Below are 24,820 nucleotides of genomic sequence, written 5' to 3' on the forward strand. Positions count from 1 at the left end.
GTCCCGCTGTGGCCCTGGCAGCTTCCTCACTGCCAGAGCAACCCCCCCCCCAAAGGCACTCTCCCAGCCACTGAGCCGACCCTCCCCGGCAGCCACAGAGAAGGGGGGAAGGTGCCTAAGGCCTAGGACAGGTTTCCCAGATGTTCCCAGTTAATTTCCATCCCACGGTCACCAGTGGGCTAGAGAGCAGAGAAAACTGTCCGAATCCTCCGCATTCTTCTTGGTGCCCTCTCCTGGCGTCGCTGGACTCGGAGCAAGGACTCACTTTTCCATCTCTCAGAAATGCAGAATCTAGGACAGCCTCGGGGTGTGGATGTTTTGAAGAGTAGAGACTCTTCTGGGATGGCAAAATACTCATGATTAGCCATTTCTCAAAATTTGGGGGATTTCATTGACATTTAGACACGGATGTCCATATTTCGAACATTTAAACAGCTTAGGCAATTAGCAAAAATCTTAAAAAAAAAAAAACCCAAGAAAAAAAAAACAGGGCCTGGAGCGATAGCACAGCGGGTAGGGTATTTGCCTGCATGAGGCCGACCCAGGCTCGATTCCCAGCATCCCAGAGTCCCCCAAGCACCACCAGGAGTAATTCCTGAGTGCAGAGCCAGGAGTAACCCCTGTGCATAGCCAGGTGTGACCCAAAGAGCAAAAATAAAAATAAAAATAAAAATAAATTCTATAACAAACAGAAAAACACCCTTTGTCTCTAACTTATGCCTTATGTTAGAAAGAAATTTCCAGAACACAGATGTCAGAGGGGCTGGAGCAATAGCACAGCGGTTGGGCGTTCACCTTTCACTCGGCCGACCCGAGTTCGATTCCTCCGCCCCTCTCAGAGAGCCCGGCAAGCTACCGAGAGTATGGAGCCCGCGCGGCAGAGCCTGGCAAGCTCCCCGTGCGTACTGGATATGCCAAAGACAGTAACGACAAGTCTCTCAATGAGAGACATCACTGGCGCCCGCTCGAACAAACTGATGTTCGGGGTGACAGGACAGGATACAGATGTCAGAGTCGGCACCTACACGAGGCCCCACCGACCTTTCCTGGAAGGGACTGTCTGGGCTGCAAACATGAGCGGCCGGGGCACTTTCTGCCTCAGTTTCCTGCCGGGGCAGGTGACGCTGCTGGGAGGAGGAACGGAGTGCCCTCTCCGAATCTGAGTGCGCGGTCCCGGTCCGCTCTCCTCACACCACACACGGGCCCGAGACCAGCCGCACACTATCGGCACGGGGCATTCCCGTGGCACAGTCTGATCTCAGAGCTGGCTGCTGGCCGGGAAGTCACCCTGACGCGCCCCCGGGGACCGCGCAGGTGTGACACTGAGGCCGGGCCGGCGTGAGCCAGGAGCTCCGTGTCGCTGAGTCCCGGTGCCCAGTGGGGCCCGAGGCACTCAGAGGGAGCAGGGGCCGGCTGGCAGTGCCAACCCTCAACAAGCGTTTAAGCAGAACTCAAGGCGCTAGACGGTGCCAGCCTCAGCCTCAGCCCTGGGCGGGCAACAGAGACGGGGGTAAGAAACCTGACCCCAGCCCCTGGCCCCGCCCAGCCTTTCACTTAGAGGGGAGAGGCCAGTTTGGACCTTTCAGCTGCCTGAATAAAAATGAATTCTTTTTTTAGGGCAGGGGCAGGGGAGGGCGAGGGGGCACACCCGGCGGGGGCATCGGCCTTACTCCTGGCTCTGTGCTCAGGGATCCCTCCTAGTGACACTCAGGGGACCAGAGGGGCCACCAAGGGTCAGACCCGGTGGAACATGTACCCGGTGACATGTACACTGCACACAGACACGGCTGACGCCTCGCCCGCCCTCCCGCCCCCAGCACTCACCTCTGCGGCCCCCAGAAGGGCTTTCTGAGAGGCTGAAAGCCCCCAGGGGAAAAGGGACAGGGGCCGTGGGAGGGCCGCTGAGCGTCGGGGTGTGGGGTGCGGGGGGGGGGGCCTGCATTGAGATCAGCGCACCCCAGAACATGAAGCCGCAAGCTCCCAGCACATTCCCAGGACCCAGAGACAGACTCACTGCTGGAGGCCAGAAGTGTCTCGAACCCGTGTTTCTGGTGAAAGCTTCTCTGCAGAATGCTGGCTAAGCCGCCCCTGGCAGGCGCAAGATCGTCTCATCGCCGGCCACCATCCAGATGGCATGTCCTCCTGCCCGGAAGGGAGCATAGCACGCCCCGCCACAGCCATGCCGCCTGACCCCGCGCTGGGCTGTTTCCCTGGGGGCACCGGTGGGGGCGGGTGAGAGCCCTCCCCGCCCCAAGGGACCCACCCCAGCAGCTGGAAACCCCCAGAGCCCAACCGCTGCCAAGCTCACGGCCGCTGCCCACAGCCCAGGGCCGAGCCTCACGCGCGAGTGACCCTTTTCCTGGGCCGAGCGGCCACACTCAAGAGCACCGCGCCACTCCTGACGAGATTCAAAGTAGGCGGCAACCAACCCCGGAGAGAAGTATGATATACTATTTCGGTTCTGCTTTGGGGCAGGGACTGGGGATGAGATGATGACACCCAAAACATGGTGGTGGGAAGGTGTGATGGTGGTGGGGTTGGTGTCTGAATATTAAACGTGATCGAATATTGTGAACTGCACTGCACTGGAGCACTGTCCTCCCACTGTCCTCCCATTGGCTCGAGCGGGCACCAGTAACGTCTCCATTGTGAGACTTGTTGTTACTGTTTTTGGCATAGCGAATACGCCACGGGAAGCTTGCCAGGCTCTGCCGTGCGGGCAGGATACTCTCGGTAGCTTGCCGGGCTCTCCGAGAGGGACAGGAGGAATCAAACTCAGGCTGGTCGCGTGCAAGGCAAATTCCCTACCCACTGTGCTATCGCTCCAGTCCATTGTGAACTACTTTGTAAAAATAAAAAAATTAAAAAAAAAAAAAGAACGCTGGCTAAAACTGGGTTTTTCCATTTGTTTTAAAAGAAGTGGCTTTCAAATATTGTCCATGAAAAATTATAGTATCCTATGTTCAGGGATGTGTGTGTATAGAAAAACTTTAAATGTGCAAATTATTAGGAAAAAATAAAAGGAAAATGTGATTCATTAAATGGGTTTATTAGGTGATGGGAATTGTCCTCTTTTTTTTTTTTTAAATGCTTTTTGGGCCACACCCGGCGATGCTCAGAAATTACCCTGGCTCTGCACTCAGGAATCACTCCTGGCGGTGCTCGGGGGACCCGCTGGGATGCCAGGAATCAAACCCACGTCGGTTGCATGCAAGGCAAGTGCCCTCCCCGCTGTACTATGCTCCAGCTCCATCCCTTTTAACATAATTTCCAAGTTTTGTACACACCCAGGGAGGGGCCATCCAGAACCACGGCCTGACGCCTGAGGTATCATCCTTGCTTCCAACATTTTTGCTAAAAGCAAGCGGGAAAAATAACTACTGGCCTGCTTTTGGTTGAAAGACGAAGTTTGTAAAAAGGAGTCTCTTTTATTTTTCCATAATTCCTAAGAGATTTATTCTATCCTGTTTCTGGAGTTTTCTTCAAGTTGGAAAGTTTCAAATATGAGATAGTGTTAGGGCCAGATTAAAGATTTTGTAAAATCCTGAAGGATGAGAAAGGAATACTCTGTTTAAAATTTCAAATACGAGAGAGTGCTAGGTCTAGACTGAGTGAAAATTCTGCAGATGATTTTGCTGAAGGATGAGAAAGGAGTACTCTGTCTAGAAGCACGCTCAAGGGGGTGGCAAACCACCTCAGCTCCTCGGAGAAGCAGCACGGAGGACGCTAGCAGCTGCTGGGGGGGCGGGGGTCTTGTCCCCCACTCTCTGAGCCTACCTCAGGCTCGGCCTGGAGTTAATAACCTTTAAAATGGAACTTGGCCGCCTCCCGACTCAGCAGCCCGGCCTGCTGAGGGCTGAGCCAGCCGCTGGCAGGGGCACGTCTGATGGGAAACGAAATACACAAATTCACAGTTTCAGCCCCAAGACGGCAGCCAGGGAGGCAAGACTCGCCTCTCCCCCTCCGCCTCCCCTCTGACTCCACCCGCCAGGCACCTGACCCTCCCGGGGCGTGGGCGAGGGAGGGGCTAAGGCGCCCCGCGGGGCCGAGTGGGGGTGGAGGTCCAGGCGCGGACAGTATTTAAGATGCTGAGTTTCCAGAGACGCATCCCAGGCCAGGCTACACCGCTCGAGTCTCCAGCGCGGCGGAGGCTGCACCGAGGGCGAGAGCGAGAGCGAGCGGGCAGAGGCACCAGGCGCCGGGGCCCGAGGCTCGACTCTCGGCCCCGGCTCTGCGCGTCCCCCCTCTCGGCCCTTCCTCACCGGTGCCCGGGCAAGATGCCGCGCACGTCTCACCGGGCCATCCCTTGGCTCTGCCTCTTCATTGTGGCCCTCGCCACCCACCCAGCCCGGCCCCAGAAGCCCCCCAGGCGGAAGACACCCCCCTGCTGTGAGGAGGTGGCGGCGCTCCGGGCACAGGTGGCCAACCTCAGCCTCGCGCTGCGGGGACTGGGCGAGCGGCAGGAGCGGGCCTGGGGGGGCGTGGCCGCGCAGGTGACGGAGCTGCAGAGCAGCGCCAAGCGCGTGGCAGCCCGGCTGGCTGCGGCGGAGAGCAAGTACTCGGAGATGCACGACCAGATGGGCCTCATGCAGCTGCAGGCGGCCCAGACCGTCACGCAGACCTCGGCCGGTGAGGAGCAGGGGGGCCCGGGGAGCACCGAGGGCTCTCGGGGTGCCATCCTGGGCCTGCGCCATCAGCTCTGTGCCCCCACGCGAGGGCTGGGGGTGGGGTGCTGACTCCCAGCGGCCCGTACACCTACCGGGAACCGGCCCCTTGATTCCGCGGTGCTGGGTAATTCTAAAGGCATGAGCCCTGGCGCCGCGAGGTGCTGCGGCTTATCCAAAATCAAAGGGCAGATCTCAGAAGCTCAGTCCTGACTGGAGCTGAAAGGCTGCCCATGCCCTCTGTTGCTCTGGGGGCCAAGTTTCGCCAGCGACAGCCCCGGCCTCTGGGGCGCAGAGCGGGCAGCAGGGAGCGGAGGGCGCAGGGGAGCGACCACAGCGGGGAGAGCCACGCGTGCCTGTCAACCAGAGCTCCCGACTCCTCAGTTCTGGGAATTCAATGTTTTGCCATAATACCAAGTAAATTCTCTCCCCACCCACGCCCCAAAGCAGGAGATAAGAGGTAACCGGGGTCGGAGAGGTTACGGGGAGGTTAGGGGTGCCTGGCCCGTGGCTGCCAGTCAAGGCCCCAAGCACAACAGAGGTGATCTCTGGGAACCAGGTATGCCCCCTCCCTGCCCCCACGAAAGAAGAGGAAAAGAAACGCGGAAACAGGAATGGCTAGCAGGTCCAAAATAACACTCATCTAATGATTAGTTTTCCTTTGTGAAATAACTTTCCAGTTTGGAGCTGACCTGGCTCAGAAGGGCGGGGGTGACTAATTTACTGTGCAGAGACAAAACTGGTGCCCTGCAAAAATCAACAGGAAACCAAAGAGTTGCAAGAAAGTATCCCATAACCATGCCATTCTTGCCGAGATAAAAACATTTGGTCACAGCATAAACCAAGCCAAGAACGGAGAACAGAGTAAGTCATTGCTTGCCCTCAGTTCAGGGGAAAAGCTTTTTACAAACTTTCTGGGCTTGGGGCCACGCTCTTCGAGCCTCCGGGGTTCCCCTGGAGTCTCTGGGAACCATCTGTGGTGCCCAGATTCGACACGCAAAGCAAGTGCCTCCCCTCCTTACCATCTTCCCAACCTCTCAAACAAGAGTCTGGGGTGCTGTGGGCTTGTTTGTTTTTGGGTTTCTGCTTTGGTTTTTGGGTCACACTGGCAATGCTCAGGGGTTACTCCTGGCTGTGCTCAGGGGACCATGTGGGACGCTGGAAACTGAATCAGGGTCAGCGTGTGCAAGGCTAACGCCCGCCCCGCTGTGCTGTCACTCCCACCCTCAAACGAGAGTTCTAACAGGAAATCAAACTTCACGATCCTGCTACCAAGCTGTGAAAACCCCTTTCTATGCACGCACTCTCTGGCCCTCAGTCTGGGACTAGGAAGAAATCCCCAGACCATTTCCCAGAGAAGTGAGTCCGGACCGGATCGGAGAGGAAAGCCGTGAAGACCAGGCCACGCCAGGCACCTGGACCCAGCAGCTCTCTGGTCCCTGCCCGCCACGCTCTCCTGACTGTTCTTCCAGCAGGTGCTGGCTCAGGTTCACACCTGTGGGCAGGACGCCCCAGGAAGCGGCCCGCTCCGACGGCTACTTCTTCTCCCCCCTCTGCTGCCCAGCCCTGGCCCGTGCTCGGTGCTTGCCTACAGCCCAGAGCAGTGGCCACCCGAGTGTAACCCCAGACACAGCGGAGGAAGCAAACACTACCCGGAGAGAAGCAGAAGCCCTGAGGCCAGGTGCAGAGTGAAGCCCCCGTCCAGGGCCTCCTCGCCCTGATGAGCTCGGCCGGGAGCTGCGCGCCCACCCCCAGCCGACCCAGCGAGGGGCAAGAGCCAAGAAACTGAAATCTGTCTCCCTTACCCGCCTCCTGGAAGGCCCACACAAACGGACAAAGCAGCCAGGACCAACGAGGCCAGATGTGGGGAGGGGCTGTCCCAGCCCACCCTAGTAGGTGGGAGGTCCCATGGGGCCAGACACATTCCAGTGTTTCTAGAACTCAGGGGGAGCCACGGCAGGCCCCCGTGACTGCCGGGCGAGGCCGTCAGGACGGACACCACCAGGGTGTGGCCCCAACAAACCAGGATCCCTCCCTCCTGCCCCCCTCAGGCCCCCTCCACGCCGAGTGTTCAATGCTGACTCGGGGGTGCAACCGGCGCGAAGCTGGTCTGCCCGAACCTCCCCGCTAGGGGGCGCCGGTGCTCAGCGCGCTCTGGTCCCTTTGCAGATGCCCTGTACGACTGCTCCTCCCTGCACCGGAGGAACTACCGCATCTCAGGCGTGTACAAGCTGCCTGCGGACGACTTCCTGGGCAGCCCCGAGCTGGAGGTGAGACGGGCTCAGTCACGCCCACTCTGGGCCTTAGCGGAGAGCCACAGAGCCGAGCGCGTCTACGGGTAACCTAGCCCAGCACCGCCGGGCCCTCGCCTGCGGTCGGCTCCGCCCCACTGTCCAGCCGTCCCCTCGCTGCCTGAACCCCCTGTGTCTCGGGGGAGGAAAGGTCCGAGGAAGTCCACCGCAGTGCCCGGACCCCCCCTCCAAAGCCCTCTGCCACCGCCCTCAGGCTGCAGCCGGCCCGTCAGCCCCCGGCGGGTGCCCCCGTCCCTGCTCTGTGGGAGGGCCAGCGGGCTGGCCTCCCCGCACCCGCTGCCCTCCTGTCTGCCAGGTGTTCTGCGACATGGAGACCTCGGGCGGGGGCTGGACCGTGATCCAGAGGCGCCAGAGCGGCCTCGTGTCCTTCTACCGGGACTGGGCGCAGTACAGGCAGGGCTTCGGCAGCACCCGCGGGGACTTCTGGCTGGGCAACGAGAACATCCACCGGCTCTCCCGACGGCCCACCCGGCTGCGCGTGGAGATGGAGGTAACGCCCCCCCCCCACCCCGACAAGGGCCTGTGCTGCCCACGCCGTCCCTCGGGTGGCAGTGCGGCTGGGGGGGACGGGCTTTTTCAAACAAACTCAGACTGCAGGAGCACAGACGAGGCGGACGCCGGTCGCACACACAGCTGTCCCAGACCCTGGGCCGGGCCCTGCCCCAGGCACCACGCAGGCCGTGCGCACCGCCATGTCGCTGGCAGGACCCTTGCCAAATCCCTCCCGCGTCACCACGTCTGCGACTGCCCTCCCTCTCTCCCTCCCTCCCTCCCTTCCTTTCTTCCTTCCTTCCTTCCTTCCTTCCTTCCTCTCCTTCCTTCTTTTCCTTCCTTCCTTCCTTCCTTCCTTCCTTCCTTCCTTCCTTCCTTCCTTCCTTCCTTCCTTCCTCCCTCCCTCCCTCCCTTCCTTCCGCTGGGGGCAGGCGGGCCCAGGGGTGCTTGGTGGCTGCTCCTGGCTCGGGGCTCGGGGGCAGTTCCCAGGCAGTGCTGGGGCCCCACGCCTGACGCCAGCCCCCCTCGCTGAGCTGGTTCCCCGCCCCTAACTGTGCTCCCGGCACCTACGAGCAGGACAGAGCAAATCACAGTCCTACGCCCCAGGGCCGGGGCAGGGAGGGACGCGCGAGACAGACTCTCGGGGCCACAGAGCTGAGCCGCGGACCCGAGTGGCGAAAGCTTTGTAGAGGGCGGCGGGGCAGGGCACGTGGCTGAGGCCGGCTCCCGGCAGGACTGGGAGGGCAGCGTGCACCACGCCGAGTACAGCCACTTCGCGCTGAGCGACGAGCTCAACAGCTACAGGCTCTCCCTGGGGAACTACAGCGGCAGCGTGGGGAAGGACGCCCTGGGCTACCACAACAACACGGCCTTCAGCACCAAGGACAAGGACAACGACAACTGCCTGGACCCGTGCGCCCAGCTCCGCAGAGGTGAGCGCCCAGCCAGCCCAGGGGCGGGGGGCGGGGGGCGGGCCCCCCCCCCCCCCCCGCTCCAGGCACACTTGCCTGGCACTCACGCTGTGTCTCGGGCAGGGGGGTACTGGTACAACTGCTGCACGGACTCCAACCTCAACGGCGTCTACTACGGCCTCGGGGAGCACACCGCGCACCTGGACGGCATCAGCTGGTATGGCTGGCATGGCGCCAGCTACTCCCTCAAACGGGTGGAGATGAAAATCCGCCCTGAAAACTTCCAGCCGTGACAGGAGGCTGCCGTGACACGGGCCGGGGACACAGGGCCGGGGAGGAGGGGGAGTCTCTGCAAGGACACTGCAGTCAGAGGAGCGTGAAGGCCTCAGGCCCGGAACACGGCGGGGGAGGGGGCCCGCCCAGCGAGGGCAGACGGATCCCAGCTGACTTTCCTGAGAGGAAACGGGACCCACCTCCACCCACTTGCTCTAAGACACAAATCACACGAGGACAGAACTTTTCTTTTTTTTGCTAATATTAAATCTGGTTCTCAGAGGAAAGCGTGGGTGCTGGAGAAAGGCGTGAAAGAGGCTGGTGGGGAAGCCGAGTCAGCTTTTAGCAGGCAACACTGTTTTGCAGACAACACCTGCTGGGGGTGAGCCGCCCCAGGCTGCGCTGGCCTGGCAGCCCTCGGGCACTGCCCTGAGGCCTGGGCACGCACAGGGGCCCCCGGGAGCCCTACGGCACTGGTCACCTGGAGCAGCTTTATTCCCCCGTGGGAGAGTGGCTCAGAGAGCCGCGTGCCCATCTCGCTTAGCAAAGGCGGCTGAAAGCAGACGCTCGGAGATGAGTGACGCACCCCTGTACAGGAGCACCTTGCTGTGTAGAAATAAACATGTACACTGCTTTACACAGTCAAAGTTTCTTTTTTTTTCATTTATAATAAACTCGTTTGCTGTAAAAAAAGAAAAAAAGGAATAGGGGCTGGAGCAATAGAACAGCGGGAAGGGCATTTGCCTTGCACGTGGCCGACCGGGTTCGATTCCCAGCATCCCATATGGTTCCCTGAGCACCGCCAGGAGTGATTCCTGAGTGCAGAGCCAGGAGTAACCCCTGTGCATTGCCGGGTGTGACCCAAAAAGAAAAAGAAAAAGAAAAAGGAAAAAAAAAGAAATAAAACAAAACAAAACAAAACTCTTGTCATTACTCCTGGGGCCCGGCAAATGCACTCTAGAAACATCCGCCAGGCCTGGGTGCAGGGCGACGGCTCCAGCGCTCCCGAGCGAACACTCCCACCTTCCCCCTCCCCACAGCAGACTTGCACGTATGAGAGGGAACGATCAAGTCACCTTGACCTTCAAGAAACATTTTTCCGGGGCTGGCGCCATAGCTCTGTGGGGAAGACGGGGAGGGCGCTCGCCTAGCCCAGGGCTGACCCGGGTTCAATCCCTGGCGTCCCATACGGTCCCCCAAGCAGTGAGTCCTAAGTGCAGAGCCAGGCGGAAGCCCCGGGCGTCGCTGGCTGCGGCCCCAAAACAAAGAGAAAAAGAAACCTTCATCCTTCACAAACCTCACTGGCCAGTCTGTGAGGGTCGGGCAGTCTGTGAGGGTCCGGCCAGTCTGTGAGGGTCCGGCCAGTCTGTGAGGGTCGGGCAGTCTGTGAGGGTTCGCCCTCGTCCTGGTTCTGTTTCCTACTGAAACTGCAGCCCCCGACTGCTGAGAGTCTGCGGTGCCTCAGAGTGAGGAGACTCACGAGCAGGGGCGGGAAAAGGGGAAGGAGCCGAGTCGCCCTGGCCTGTGCCACGCTAGGCCCAACCCCGGCACCGCCAGGTCACCGCTGAGCACGAACAGCCCGAGCGCGCCGGGTTTTGCCTAAACTACCCCCCCACCCGCCTACTACCAGACACAAGGACGGCGGGATCTTTGAAGGAATCAAACACAAAAGGACGCGGGCACAGGACCCCCATGGGACAGACAGTCACACGGCACTTCCTAGGGTGGGCGGGGCGCGGGGCTCTCGGCAGCTGGCACGACCCTGGGGGCGGGGGAGGCCAGCACAGGAAGAGCGGACGGGCCTGCAGCAGAGGCAGCTAATTATTCCCCTCTCATCTCCAGTAACAAGAGCCACAGCCAACGGGAGCCTCCGAGCAAAGGGGCCAACGAGCTGGAGACGCGCGGGGACGCGGCCTGACAGCCTCGGGGCCTGAGGGCTCGGCAGCAGCAGGTGAAGGACACGCAGCAGACTCGGGTCATCCAGCTCAAGAACGAGCCGAGCGCGGGCCGGCGGCAAGCAGGCACCCACAGCTGCTCAGGGCCACCCCCACCAGAAAGCCCCCACCCTCAGAAAGGGGTGGCCCGACCCCGATCCCCAAAAGGCAGGAACGGGGGACGGAAACCGGCCCAGGCACGCGAGAAAGGGCCAAGGTGCCTCCGGGAAGGAGAGCGGAGCCTCCCCGAGCACCCCGAGCACCGAACTTGGCCCCTGGGAGCCACCGGGTGTGGCCCCCCACCCACCGCCCCCCTCTCCCTGGCACGACCCCTGAGCACTGGGCGGGGCTGGTGGGTGGGGAGTGCCCGGGACCCCGACTCTCTGGGACCGGGTGCGGCCAGGGGCACCCGCCCTTTCTAGGCAAACGGGTTAACGGGCCCAGGCCTGCCGACGGCGAGACGCGGGGGACACCCCTGGGTGCCAGCGAGGCTTCCCTCGCCTCCGCTTGCCCCGGTGCCCCTCCCGGGCCAGGACAGCGCCCGCCTCCCGCGCTGCTGCTGTCCTGGCCGCCCCCACGGCCCCGGGCTGACCAGCGCCGTCCTAATGAGCCGCTCGCGTGACTAGAGCCCTGGCCCGTGGGGGTGACCCCGGCGTCCGCTGCCCCAGACGCCCCCGTCCCAGCGACTCTCCCCGACCCAGCAGGCCCGGCCCTGCGTGGACACGGGAGAGGAAGCGACACTGACCGTCTCTGAGGGAGGGGCGGCCCCTCGGACGGCACCTGCTCTGGGGCCCTGCGGCCGGGCCGTGAGCCCGGAGGAGCCCTGGTGCCCGTCCCCGCGTGGGGCTTGGCACAGAGGGCCAGCTAAGTCTGGAACCCGCGGTCACGGCACCAAAACCACAGCAAGGCGGGGGGCGGGGTACACCATGAAACCATCCTTAAAGAGAGAGGAAACATACTGGAGCCCACTGGCCTGGGGCCCGTCCTCGCTTTCCCCTTTGACTCTGCAGCTGTGTCTGCCAGACAAAGCTTGTTCTTTTCTGCTCTTGCTTGTCTCAGGGCCATACCTGGGGGTGCTCAGGGGCTTACTCCTGGCTCTGCGCCCAGGGGCTCGCCTCTGGCAGTGCTCAGGGGACCAGATGGGGGCCAGGGACTGAACTTGCGTCTGTCTCCAGCGAGGCAAGGGCCCTCCCCGCTTACTGCTGCAGGCCCAGAGACAAGCCAGAGCGGAAGTGCCAGGCGAGGCGTCCGGTTTGCACCGACAGTCTCCTGCTTGCAGGGCCAGGGGACGCCAAGCAGGTGTCACGGGTGCAAGGACGCCTCCGCTGACTCCTCTGCACAAGCCTGATGCCCTTTCGAGGGGCTTCAGAAGAGCGAGTGGGACACGACGGGGCAGCTCCCTGGTGGGGTCACGGCTCTTAGAGGGCAGAGCAGCCATCTGCCTTGGCGTGGCTGTGGGTACTGCACCCGGGTCGAATCCCTGGCACCACACCGTCCCCTGGAAGCACTGCTGTGTGCTAGGGGAACGACGGGGTGCCCCGCCGGGATCGAAGCCGGGTCGGGCGTGTGTCTCGCCCTGCGCTGCCTCTGGCTCCTAGAGCTGCCGAGATCTCACGAGCGGGGTCTGAACTCGCTTGCGACCTGCCCCCCCATTTCTCTGGGTGTCCTGGGCATAGATCACGCGCGGTTTCAGCTAGAGACAATCAGTTCTGCCAGAGGCTGAGTCACGCGCCCGCCTCATCTGCACAGTTTCGAGGGTCCTTGGATGAGACCTTCGAATTAACGCTCGAACAAGTCAGGCTACTTCGGGAGGTCGGGCTGGAATGAACACGTTCTGCACTAAGGGTGCGCTTTGGGAGCCTGGAGGAGCACTGTGGGCCGAACGTGGTATCCCCAACTATTACGCCAGAGTGTGACGGTATCTGGGGCGTCTCAGGAACTGCTGCTCTGAGGAAAGAGATCCTAAGAGGTGGAAGTTTGCTTCCCACCCTCGAGCACACAGGACAGAAGCCCTCCGTGGGGGCTGCCCTCTGACCCCGCAGGGCCCAGGAGTGTTTGTCCCAGCAAGCGGAACCGTGTAAGACAGAAGGCAGCGGCTCTCCCTGATGCTGCCCCAGCAAACGCCTGTTCCCGGAGAACTGACGGCTCCTCCCTCCTCTGCTCCCACAGAACCCATCACACTGGAGGTGAACATAAGCTCCTGGGAAGGGGAAGAGTTTAAACTGATTCCCGTCCTAGCCTGGGGGTTTTATGAGGGATTTAATTTGTCCCGGGGCAGAGAGGTAAAAATATCCACATGTAGGAAGACAGACTCATCTTTCTAGGCAAGCGAGCAATACAGTCAGCAAACACGGCTTTTCTGAAACAAAATCAAGAACTGGACAGCGGCTTTGCCTCACGAGGGCAGAACTCTGGACGATGCTCAGGAAAAGGAAGGCTACAAAGTCAACATGAAAAGCTGAGAACAGAAATGAGAGAGGAGGGGTGAGCGAGTCGGTCACCAGGTGAGCGGAGGCAGAACTCCAGCTAAATTCACTCAGACTCGCAAAATCCATGAAGCTCAGAGCGCTGGCTGTGCGTGAGAACAGAAGCTCCTTTGGTTTAGTCCCATTTTATTCATTATTTGTTGTTGTTTGGGGCAATACCCAGTGATGCTCAAGGGTTACTCCTGGCTCTGCACTCAGGGATCACCCCTGGCAGTGCTCGGGATGCCGGGATGGAGCCCGGGTTGACCGCATGCAGGCAAGTACCCTCGCGGCTGTGCTACCTGCTCCCCCAGCCCCTGGGTTAGATCCACTTCAAGCCAAGAGTCCTGTGAGAACTTGTTCCCAATACATGGGCACTAAAAAGCTAAATGACCTTACTAAATGACCTTCTTCTAGAAGCCTCTAAGAAAGTCCTTCCAAAGATCTGCAGAATGACAATGCCTCTGTGACAATCTGCACTCCAGGGGGAAACCCGGGGTGTGAAAAGGCAGGTCCAGAGACAGGAAATAAAGCAGGGAAATGAATGAAGAACAAGCCATGCGGTATGAAAGTTGTCATATTCCAGGATTTTGCTAGTCAGTGAGCAAAACTGCATTATGCAGACGAGAGATCGGGTAAGAAACACAGGTTTCCACACCTGCGCCTTTAATCTGAAACCTGAGAGAACATTCCGCAGGATGGCATGTCTCAAGGTTCTCTCAATGTCCAATTTGTCTGGGCAGAAAAATAATTCTCTTTTTGTTTACTTTTTTTGTTGTTGTTGTTGTTGTTTTGCTTTTTGGGTCACATCTGGCGATGCACAGGGGTTACTCCTGGCTCTGCACTCAGGAATTATTCCTGGAGGTACTCAGGGGATCATATGGGATGCTGGAAATCGAACCCAGGTCGGCTGCGTGCAAGGCAAACGCCCTCCCCGCTGTGCTATCGCTCCGGCCCCTTGTTTACTTTTTAAGCATCTAAAAGAACACTTTTTATCCTCTACCCAACAGCAGCGCCAGCAGCAGACCGGGCAGCTCTGAGTCTCCCCTCCAAGGCAGGAAGCCGCGTGCAATAGACTGCTCCAGCCACGACAAAGCGGCTTATTAGCTCGGTGATTTTTCCAAAATGTCTGTAGTGAAATAATCACTCATTTTAGCATTTGCAAGAGGCAATTAGATCCCAGAGTTAATATTCCCTGATAATCATTAGGGGAGCAAACAGTTCTCTAGGAGCTACAATGCACATTTCAGGCGCTTGTAATTTCATAACAACTGAATTTATTAAACAATCTACTTTTTTCCCTGTATACTGAAGTCACAGAACTATTCAAAAAGAAGACAACAGGGGCTGGAGAGATAGTGTCGTGGGTAGGGCACTGCCTTGCGTGCAGCTGACCCGGGTTCTATCCCCGGCACCCCGAATGCTCCCCCGAGCCACCCCAGGAGGGACCCCTGAGCACTGCCGAGTGTGGCCCCCCCAACATAATCAAATCCGGGAAAGAACACTAGACCTCAGGCTTCTATACGCAAAGAGCTGCAGAGGAAGGACATTCGAGCAAGGACACACTGAGGCATAATACCATCCCCCCGACTCGGCGGGTGCCGGAGGCCCAGGAACCAGCATTCCCAGGGCCACTGCGGGCACAGAGCAGCTTCGGTTCTGATCCTGCCAAGGAGGCAGGGCTGGAGCACACCGGGGGGCGAGGCGCCCGGTCACCGGCGGGGACAGCTCAGGCGGGGGGGGGGGGGGGGGCGCGCGCCCGGCCTACCTGATGAGGGACTCGAGGATGGCAGGCGTGGGCCCCTTCTGGAACTCCAGCTCCTTGTAGTGCAGCGCTTTGGCGTAGGCCCGGCACTTGGCCGCCCGCTCGCCCAGCAGCACGATGCCATTGTCGTCCCGCAGCGGCAGGGGGCCCTGGGGGGAGCAGAGCCATAGCACACGGGCGCGACCACGGTGGGGGCCGGGCCGCCGCCCCCGGCCGGCGCGGGGCCTCACCTTGTCGCTGTGCTCCATGAACTCCGCCAGGTTCAGGAGGGTCTGTGTGACCTCGGCGATGTCCTGCGAGGTGAGCGCCAGCTCGATGCTCCTGATGAGCTCGTCCTGCTGGTCTTCATTCAGCTCCGACCAGCAGGACACGAAGGCGGCGTTGAAGAGGTCCCTGAGGGAGAGGGGCGGGGAGAGACGCTGCAGACCCTTCATGGCCCCGCCCGGGGTCCCCAAGTCATGGACCCGTTCTCTGCCCATCAAGGCCAGCTGTGATTTCTCTGTTCACTTTCTATTCCATATTCAAAAAGCTAAAAGGCCACTGCAGATCATTTTGAAATCTGATCTGAAAACACAAAACTTGAAATTCAAAGAACCAGAAGACCGAGAAGTTCTACGTAATTTAAGGAATCAGTTTTCTTTCTTTTTATTTTTCTTTTTGGGTCATACCCGGTGATGCACAGGGGTTATTCCTGGCTCTGCACTCAGGAATTACTCCTGGCGGTGCTCAGGGGACCATATGGGATGCTGGGATTCGAACCCGGGTTGGCCGCATGCAAGGCAAACGCCCTACTCGCTGTGCTATCGCTCCAGCCCCAAGAAATCAGATTCCTAAGTCAGTGGACAGGGATTCGCTTTGACCACCACTGGGGCAAGCCAATTAGCAGAGCACGTGAAATCTGCAGACTCCAGGAACAGGGGAATTTGAGGCATAGTTTTGCTTGTTGGCTTGCAGTGCCAGGGGCCAAGTTCAGGGATGCAGGGCAAGGCCAGCACCCCTTCACCAGGCCCCAGCCCCAGCCCTGGATACTGTACAAATAGTTCTGGCAAGGAACGTAGCTCAAAAGTAGAGGTCTTACATGTGAGAGGCCCTGGGTTCAATCCCTCGCATGGGAAAGCAGAAAATTACATAAAGCATTCAAAAAATGCGTGGAGGAAATATGCAGTAATCCATATCTTCAAAGTGATACGTGGTCTCAGGCACTCTCACCCTTCCTGCTGGCTCTCCTCCGAAACAGCAAACAAGCTTTGTTGATACAGTGAAATGACGTGCCGGGGAGAGTTCCAAGGGCACAGGATTCACGGGTGACACCCCCCGGTTTACCCTCAGCACAGCATGAGGCAAAAAAAGGCAAAAAAAAAGTTCATAATTCATAGTACAAGCATCTAAATCTTGCTAGGAGACCTTTTCTTCATAGAGTTAAAATCAAAATTTCAGCTCCAAGGTAAAGCCATGTACAGCCCTGTCAGGGGTGACTGTCCCCGACCCTCCAAAGCCCTTTTTTCAGATTCCCGCTAATGAGAGGGTTCTACTCATCAAATCACTCTTTTATGCCTCACTGTAAATGGTCTGGGCTGGAGCGATAGCACAGCGGGCAGGGCGTTTGTCTTGCACACAGCCAACCTGAGTTCCGATTCCTCTGTCCCTCTCAGAGAGCCCGACAAGCTACCGAGAGGATCCCGCCCGCACGGCAGAGCCTGGAAAGCTCCCCATGGCGTATTCGATATGCCCAAAACAAGTCTCACAATAGAGACGTTACTGGTGCCCGCTCGAGCAAATCGATGCGCAACGGGATGACAGTGACAGTAATACAGTGATAAATGGACCATTTCCCACTGCAGAAAATATATTGAAAATAGGAAAAAAGGTCAGAAAGCAAAACCCCACTCTTCTTAAACTTTCCCACTGAGCGCAGGGGCAACAGCCCAGCGGGGAGGGCGCTTGCTTTGCACACAGCTGACGCAGGGTTGAGCCAGCGCCACAGATGGTCCCCCAGCCTTGCCAGCAATGACCCCTGAGCACAGCGCCAGGAGTAAGTCCTGAGCAGCGACGGGTGTGGCCCCTAAAACCAACCAAAACAACCCTTTCGACTGAGAGATAATCAACTATTAGATTCCAAAATTAGAACAGCGGGTCGGGCGTTTGCCTTGCACACGGCCGACCTGGGTTCGATTCCTCCATCCCTCTCGGAGAGCCCGGCAAGCTACCAAGTATCCCACCTGCAGGGCAGAGCCTCGAAAGCTCCCCGTGGCGTATTCGATATGCCAAACACAGTAACAACAAGTCTCACAGTGGAGACGTTACTGGTGCCCATTCGAGCAAACTGATGAACCGGACGACAGTGCTACAGTGCATATATTTCTTCAAATGTATGTATAGTGGAATAACATTAAGGTAGTTTCAGGTAAGTAACAATGATTTGAGAAATGATCACAATAAATTTAATTAACATTCGTCACCATATAGAAATTATAAAATACCTTTTCTTGTGATAAAGAGGTTTTTTTGTTTTTATTTTGTTTTTGAGCCAATTTGGCGATGCTCAGGGGTTACTCCTGGCAGTGCTCAGGGGACCCTAAGGGATGCCATGGATCGAACCCAGGTTGGCCATATGCGAGGCAAGCACCCTCTCCGCTGCACTATCACCCCAGTCCCATGTTCTGTCTTTTTGGCTTGTTGTTTTACTCGGAATAAAATATCTCATTATGGTTCTGATTTTTATTTTCCTTATGACTAATGATGTGAACATCTTCTCATGAACCTTCTTGAAAAACTGGCTACTCTGCTCATTTATTTATTTAATCAACTTTTTTTTTTTGGTTTACTACTCCTGGCTTAGTGCTCAGGGTCACTCCCATGTGAGGAAATGATTATGGGTCCGCAATGTGTTCCAGCCTTTTGCACAATCTCCCCAGTCCCATTTGTTCATTTTTAAATTTGATCGTTTGTGTTTGCTATTGAGCTGCAGGAGTCTCAGTCCCTCGGGAGGAATTACGCAAGTCTACTTCCCCCATTCAGAAGTTCCTTGATTGAGCATCTAAGCACTTATTTATTTTGGGGTTCTTTATTCTATTCCACTGGTCCATGTATCTGTTTTATAACAGTACCATTCTCTTTTGTTCTGTTTTTTGGGGGAGTATACCCAGCTCTGTGCCCGGGGACCACACCTGGTACTATGCTTGGGGCCACACCGGGCTCTGTGCTCAGGGGCCACGCCCAGGGGCCACACCAGGGTCTGTAATGGTCACTCCCTGCACTGCTGGGTGAGCACACGTGCTGGGACGTGGCAACTGTCACATGCCAGACAAGAGCATTAACCCTGTACTGTCTGTCTGGCCCCAGACCATTCCGTTCTCGTTAGCACAGCCGGGGAGAGACAGAGCTGGAATGGAGGCCCTGTCACTACGTGGTCCTCAGGTACCAGGCAGCCGGGCCCAAAAAGGAAAAGATTTTGGTTACCATCGGCAGAAACCAGAAACACGATGACTACAGGTTTGTTCTTTCTAAGATCACTTTGCCTACTGAAATTTTTTATGCGTCAAAAATTAAAATTTTTAGAAAATCTTCCCTTCTATTTCTATGAAATGACATTGGGATTTTTTTTTCTTTTTGGGTCACACCCAGTGATGCACAGGGGTTACTCCTGGCTCTGCACTCAGGAACTACTCCTGGCAGTGCTCAGGGGACCATATGGGGTGCTGGGATTCGAACCCGGGTCGGCCGCGTGCAAGGCAAACGCCCTAGCCGCTGTGCTATCACTCCAGCCCCGACATTGGGATTTTTAACAGGAATTATATCGGATCCGTAGAGAGCCACTGGCAGTGTGGACATCTGAACACTATTCTCCAATCCTGAGCACACACTGTCCTCTTATTTATTTGTGTTTTCTTAACTTGCTTTCATAAATGGAATGATTCATAGTTTTCAGTGTACGGGTTTTCGTCCTAGTAAAATTTTATTTTTGAGCATTTTATTCTTTTTGATGTTTATTAGCAGGACTGTTTCTGCAGCATCAGTCTTCCTTCTTCGTGATTTGAATATCTTTCTTTCCTTCTCTTCTTTTCTTTTCTTTTTCTTTTTTTTTTTTTTTTTTTTTTTGGTTTCGGGCTACACGGGGCAGTGCTCAGGAGTTACTCCTGGCTCTGCACTCAGGAACTGCTCCTGGTAGTGTGACTCTTCAGGCTGCTGGGACGGAGCCTGGGTCTGCTGTGTGCAAGGCAAACGCCCTCCCTACAGGACCATTGCTCCAGCCCCTCCTTTTTTTTTTCCTTGCCTAGTTATTCTGTCCTGGACTTCCAATACTGGATAAAAACGACTGGATAAAAACGTGAGAGGCGGCATCCTTATCCTGATCTCGTGCACACGCAAACATGCTGGGGGAGACCCCGGTGACACCTGGCGCAGCTGCCCGTACTGACAGAGCAGGGCACTGGCAATGCTGTCGGGCCCAGCGGGGACACGCAGTGGCGGGGGTGGAACGCCAGCCTCCGCACGCAGGACGCACGTGCCAGGCCTCTGAGCGAGCTCCCCGGCCCGATGACTTCTGACAGCTAGAACTGTGCATGTATATCATTTTCTATTCCATTAAATTCACATTGTAAAACGATTATGCACATTAAAGCCTTTTACAAGCCACATTTTAATAACTAAGATTTACTACTTAAAATAATATTTATGCAAAGTTCCATTTTTCAAAGATGCCCGGGACATTTACCGCCAGCTCCCCGCGCACCGCCATACCCCTGCCCTATGAAGAGGTGCATCTCTGTCCCCTCCTCCCCCCGAGCCGGAGTGCTGCAGTGCGAGGCCGCGTGGCTCCTCAGCCAGGAGGCCACGGGGACACCAGCAAGCCCCTCTCGCTGCGTGGGCTGGCTCACGCGTGAGCTCCGCTACTGTTCTGTGCAGAAGCGTGAGAGATCCGGGAGGGACAAACTCAGTTTCCAGTTGACAGTCGTGACCTGCCAGACCCAAGAAGGACGTCACCAGGGCCCGAGAAGGAGCTCGCCTGGTGCAATCCCAGCCCCTGGTACCACACACCCTCTGAGCACTGACAGACTGACCCCTAAGCACAGGACCGGGGTGGCCCTGCACACCACTGGGTGTGGCCCACATCCTCCTGGAAAGGTCTAGATGAAAGTGGCTCCAGCCGAGAGAAACCCCCAGGGCAGGGTGTGGAGCAGACTCCAGTTGTCCCCACAAGCCCTGCTCAGATGCAGATCCACGGCCTAATAAATGCGCCCTGCCCTTCAACCCAGGTCTTGGGAAAGGGCTGCTCACTGGAGTAACGCTCAGAATACACGGCTATCGGAGGCAGGTGGCCCAGTCACACGTAATGGAGTTGTTTGTGGAATTATAAACGAGTGTAGCGACTGTCTTTGGGGAGGCGTGAGATCAAAGCCTGGGCCACATATACAGCTTTACCTTGGAGTTAAAATTCTGGACTTAGCTCTATGAAGAGAAGGTCTCCTAGCAAGGTTTAGATGCTTGTACTGTGAATTAAGAGCTCTTTTTTTGGGGGGGAGGCTTTTAATGATTTATTTAGTGAAGCAGTATGACTTTTACTGAGACTTGCTTCGAAAGCTGAGAGGGGAGAGAGGAGAGCCCTGCTCGAGAGAGAACACGGCTTCTCCAGTTTGGAAAGACCCACGGAGACAGGCGAGCGAGGTCTGTGTCCCAGGGAGAACACGGGCGTGGGGAGCAGCGCCACGGGCCTCCCCTGCCCCACCCCACATCAACACGATTAGAGAGAGAGAGACCAGCCCGTCTCTGGTGCTGCTGAGGACCGGGCAGCCGGGCAGGGCGCCCTGCAGACGTACCTGGCCATGGGGTTGTAGGCCTGCGCCAGGGCCCAGCACGAGCGGAGGGAGGGCGAGGAGGAGTCCTTCAGCAGCTCCAGGCTCAGCCGCCGCAGCCACTCCAGCCAGTCGTCCTTGGAAACTCTCCTGGCCGCTCCCCAGGCCTGAGACCCGCAGACAACAGGGCACACGTCAGCAGCAAGGCCGAGGGAAAGAGCCCTCGTCTGCTCGGCGGGTCTCTCCGTGCCCCGGCTTGTAAGCCTCTACCTCTCCGGATCGAGACTCCCAGAGCACTGCTACACAGGGGCAATACTGAACCCGAGCCCACAGCAGCGACCTCTGCCACAGTGCAGTGTGGAAAGGCCTGTGAGTGGAAAGGTGTGACCCCGAAACAGAAGCAGACAAAAAGAAGCTGTCACCAGGAGTGGAATGATCCCTGAGCACAGAACCTGGAGTCAAACCCGAGCACCTCCGGGTATGCCTGGCCAAAGAAAGTTGTGGTCTACTATGCAGTTCTAAGAAAAGCCAAACTCATCAATTTGCCAAGACAGGAATGGAACTAGAGAATGCCACGCTGGGTGAAGTCAGTCGGGAGGAGAGGGACAGACAGAATGATCCCACGTGTGGACTTCAAGAAACGCAGCAGCTACAGCAAAGGCCACAGTCAGTACAACAACAACTGGTCCACAAAAACTGAGTGTGTTGGGGCCTGCGCTACAGTTCAACAGGGAGGGCGGCCGACCCGGGTTCAACCCCCGGCATCCCATACGGTCCCCTAAGCACCACCAGGAGTGACTCCCGAGTGCAGAGGCAGGAGCAACCCTAAGCATTGCCGGGTGTGACCCAAGATGCAAATAACGACCCTCCCCAAAACAAACAGAACCCCTGTTTGGTCCCTAACACCCTTTTGGTCCTCCTGAGCACTCCCGGGGCCTCCTCTGAGCACAGAGCCAGGAACAGGGCTGTGGCCCAACACCCTCCCGCCTCCCATCACACACACACCCAGAGCCGCAAAGCACAGAGAACTCAGCCCCTGGACGCGGCGCTGCACCCGGCAGCCGTGCCCAGGAGCTACTCAGAGACGCAAACGCGGGGGCCAGAGAAACTGCACCGGCGTTACCCGGCCTGGTCCCAGGACCACGCGGCCGCCCCAGCACTGCCAGGCGTGGCCTCCCGGCCCAGACGCACTGCCTGGGCAACCCCTGGCACCGCAGGGCCAGCAGCACCCAATCCTTGGGCCCTTCCATAGGGTCTCACCCCATCACACCGAGCACCCTTCCCCCCGCGAGAGACAAGCAGAATCTCACATCTGACCTCAGACCGCCTCATCAGAACACAGAGTTTAAGAAATGCGGAGAAGCCGGTCAATCAAACGAGTCTCAGAAGTTTGCTTTAAAGACCTGCACCCGCCTGAGAAGAACTGGGGGCTCACTAGTTTTGTCCTGCTCATGTGAAAAATGAGCATGTTATTAGTCACCAGGGTTCTGCCATCCCAGGTCCAAGGAGGACACAAGGATGCTTCATTCTCTAGGAGGGACAGACACAGAACGATCTCGCTCCTACGTGGGATATAAAGAAACACAGGAGGGGAGGGGGCTGGAGCAATAGCACAGCGGGTAGGGCATTTGCCTTGCTTGCGGCCGACCCGGGTTCGATCCCAGCATCCCATATGGTCCCCTGAGCACCGCCAGGGGTAATTCCTGAGTGCAGAGCCAGGAGTAAGCCCTGTGCATCGCTGAGTGTGATCCAAAAAGCAAAAAAAAAGCAAAAAAAGGGGCTGGAGTGATAGCATAGCGGGTAGGGCGTTTGCCTTGCACACGGCCGACCCGGGTTCAAATCCCAGCATCCCATATGGTCCCCTGAGTACCGCCAGGAGTAATTCCTGAGTGCAGAGCCAGGAGTAACCCCTGTGCATCGCCAGGTGTGACCCAAAAACCAAAAAAAAAAAAAAAAGAAAGAAAGAAACGCAGGAGGGGAAGGACCAACGCCCAAGGCAGGATTTCGGGTCCTGAGCTTGCACTGGGGGGGCGGGGGTGTCAGGGAAGGGACCCGAACAGCAGCAACAGAAGGCTGTGGTCACTCTGGACAAGGACTGGGCGCTGGAAGAAGGTAAAGTGACACGCAGGATACTGTCAGTGACGGTACTGTAAACCACGGTGACTAACAGGAGAAAAAAGCGCATGTCATGGAGGCAGCGTGGCTGAGAGGGAAACTGGGGCACAGGTGGAGGGACCGGCCTGGGACTCTGAACACCCGAACTTCAATCTTCAATAACTTTGAAACTCTAATTCACAATGACCCAATTAAAAAAAAAAAAGATTTTTTTTCATTTCCAACTGTTCAATTCTGACAAGTTTCTGTCTTTCTCTGTCTCCCTCCCACCCACACCCGTGCGTCAGCCAGCAGAGCAGACTGCACCACTGAGTCACACCCCAGTCAAGTCTGGGCTGTTCACAAGGACGGTACTAGGCAAAGCTGAAGACTCTGGAGGCCGGGGCAGGGCCCTCCCCACGCCCTCCTGAGCCACCTGCCTTCTGGAGGTTGATGGTGCTGACGTGGAGCTTCTTCATGGGCCCCGTTTCCACCGGCCCGCTGGCCAGAGCGTCCCCCTGGCCACTCCTCAGCATCCGGTGCTGGTATATCAAAGGGTCTTCCTCTTCATCAGCAAGGGTGTAGCCCTACAACCAGAGATTCGTTTCGTCCCAAATCCCAGGTCTCGGGAGCGGGCAGAGGGCCCAGTGCGGGACGGGCTCTCCTCTGCTCTCGACATCCCAGCCCCCACGCCAGAGATTCACAGGAAAACACCCCACACCGCTGGCTGCTCCCAGCTTAGGAACATCCTTAAGCACTGTGGGGTTCACGCCTTTTGGAGAGTCAAAATCTCAACGGGAGTCAAAAAGTTAACGTGCCTGAAGAAAATGGACCCTGGGTGGGGATGTCTTGGTGAGTGACAAGCACTGACGCAGGAGAATGAGCATGCAACTGGCAGAGATCAGGAAACTGTGAGCAACACTGAGAGGAGTGACAAAGTGTTTCCCCGGCAAGTACGGCAGAGGGCCCCACTGTCTATTTCTGTACGGCCCAAGATCTAAGAATGGTTTTATATTTTTAAGTGGCTGAAAAAATACCAAGAGGATTCTGTGACATGTGAACATTATTACAGTATCACATTTTCACATCCCCAAATGCAGCCGTGCTGGAGCGCGGCCAGGCCCGCTCATAGCCCACGTGCTGAGCCGTGTTCACATTGGAAAGGAAATCTGGCGGGGGCGGGCCGGGAGCTACGGCAGACCAGAGCCTGCGGGGCGGAACTAAGTCATTCTCCCCCCGGGAGCGCCAACAGGCAGATTCGGCCACACACTCGAGACCCCGGGCAGGCCAGGAGGGCGGGCGGGCGGGGAGCAAGGGGTAGTTCACCTTAACGATCCTGCAGATGAGGACGTCGTAGCGCTGGTGGTTGATCCGGTGTCTCACCAGAACCTTATTCACCATCGGAATGAAAATCTGGTACTGGGAGAGAGACGGGACGAGAGAGCACTGCTCGCGCGCGGAAGTCAGAGCAGAGGCTATCAGCACCGCCCCGACAGTGTGCGTGCCTCTGGGTGTGGGCCAGCGCTGCAGTGCTCAGAGGGGTCGCTTCCCGCCCGCTCCCATCTGGGTTACTGACAGTCTCAGCAGCACCCCTGACTCACACTGCAGGTGCTCCTCTGACAGTGCTCAGCCCCAGGCTGGAGCGAGGTCAGTGGGCCGGGATGTATGCTTTGCCCGCAGAAGGCCCACTCGGATGCCCAACAGCACCGCGGGGGGTAACACACAGGTCACGGTGCCAGGATGCCCCGGAGCACCCCAGCACCAACAGAAACGCTGTCAACAGAGCCGAAGCGAGAGCACAGCGGGGAGGGCATTTGCCTTGCACACGGCCAACCCGAGTTTTATCCCCGGCATCCCATAGGGTCCCCGAGCACTGCTAGGAGTAATTCCTGAGTGCAGAGCCAGGAGTGACCCCTGTGCATCGCCGGGTGTGGTCCCAAATAAAGCAAAAAAACAACCAAAAAAAACACAACCAAACGCTGTCACCTGTGTCACCCTGGGCTCTAGGTTACTCAGAGGCAGAGCGGAGCACTCAAGTGCCTCCCCCTTCAGCGAGGACGAGCAATCGGGCAGCGGGACTCACGGCCAGATTCCGGCACTGCAGGTCCAGGGTGAGGC

The 24,820-nt window shown here is 57.7% G+C and overlaps 2 protein-coding genes across 2 annotated transcripts in view; one reads left to right on the top strand and one right to left on the bottom strand.

Annotated features, from left to right (window-relative positions):
- MTOR (mechanistic target of rapamycin kinase) overlaps window positions 1-24,820 on the bottom strand; it is a 113,482-nt gene that overhangs the window by 49,230 nt on the left and 39,432 nt on the right. Inside the window, exons 24-28 of the mRNA XM_055138868.1 lie at window positions 24,029-24,121; window positions 23,143-23,289; window positions 20,633-20,775; window positions 15,047-15,209; window positions 14,820-14,965 (exon numbers count right to left, since the gene is read on the bottom strand). Coding sequence (XP_054994843.1) covers window positions 14,820-14,965; window positions 15,047-15,209; window positions 20,633-20,775; window positions 23,143-23,289; window positions 24,029-24,121 — 692 coding nt within the window. The remainder of the gene's footprint in view (window positions 1-14,819; window positions 14,966-15,046; window positions 15,210-20,632; window positions 20,776-23,142; window positions 23,290-24,028; window positions 24,122-24,820) is intronic.
- ANGPTL7 (angiopoietin like 7) lies at window positions 4,099-9,271 on the top strand. Its single transcript, XM_055138872.1, has 5 exons — window positions 4,099-4,629; window positions 6,834-6,934; window positions 7,272-7,466; window positions 8,202-8,400; window positions 8,503-9,271. The coding sequence occupies exons 1-5, from the start codon at window positions 4,278-4,280 to the stop codon at window positions 8,670-8,672; spliced, it is 1,017 nt and encodes a 338-aa protein (XP_054994847.1). The 5' UTR covers window positions 4,099-4,277; the 3' UTR covers window positions 8,673-9,271.

This window comes from Sorex araneus, chromosome 5 (assembly GCF_027595985.1).
Source record: "Sorex araneus isolate mSorAra2 chromosome 5, mSorAra2.pri, whole genome shotgun sequence".
Classification (NCBI taxonomy): domain Eukaryota; kingdom Metazoa; phylum Chordata; class Mammalia; order Eulipotyphla; family Soricidae; genus Sorex; species Sorex araneus.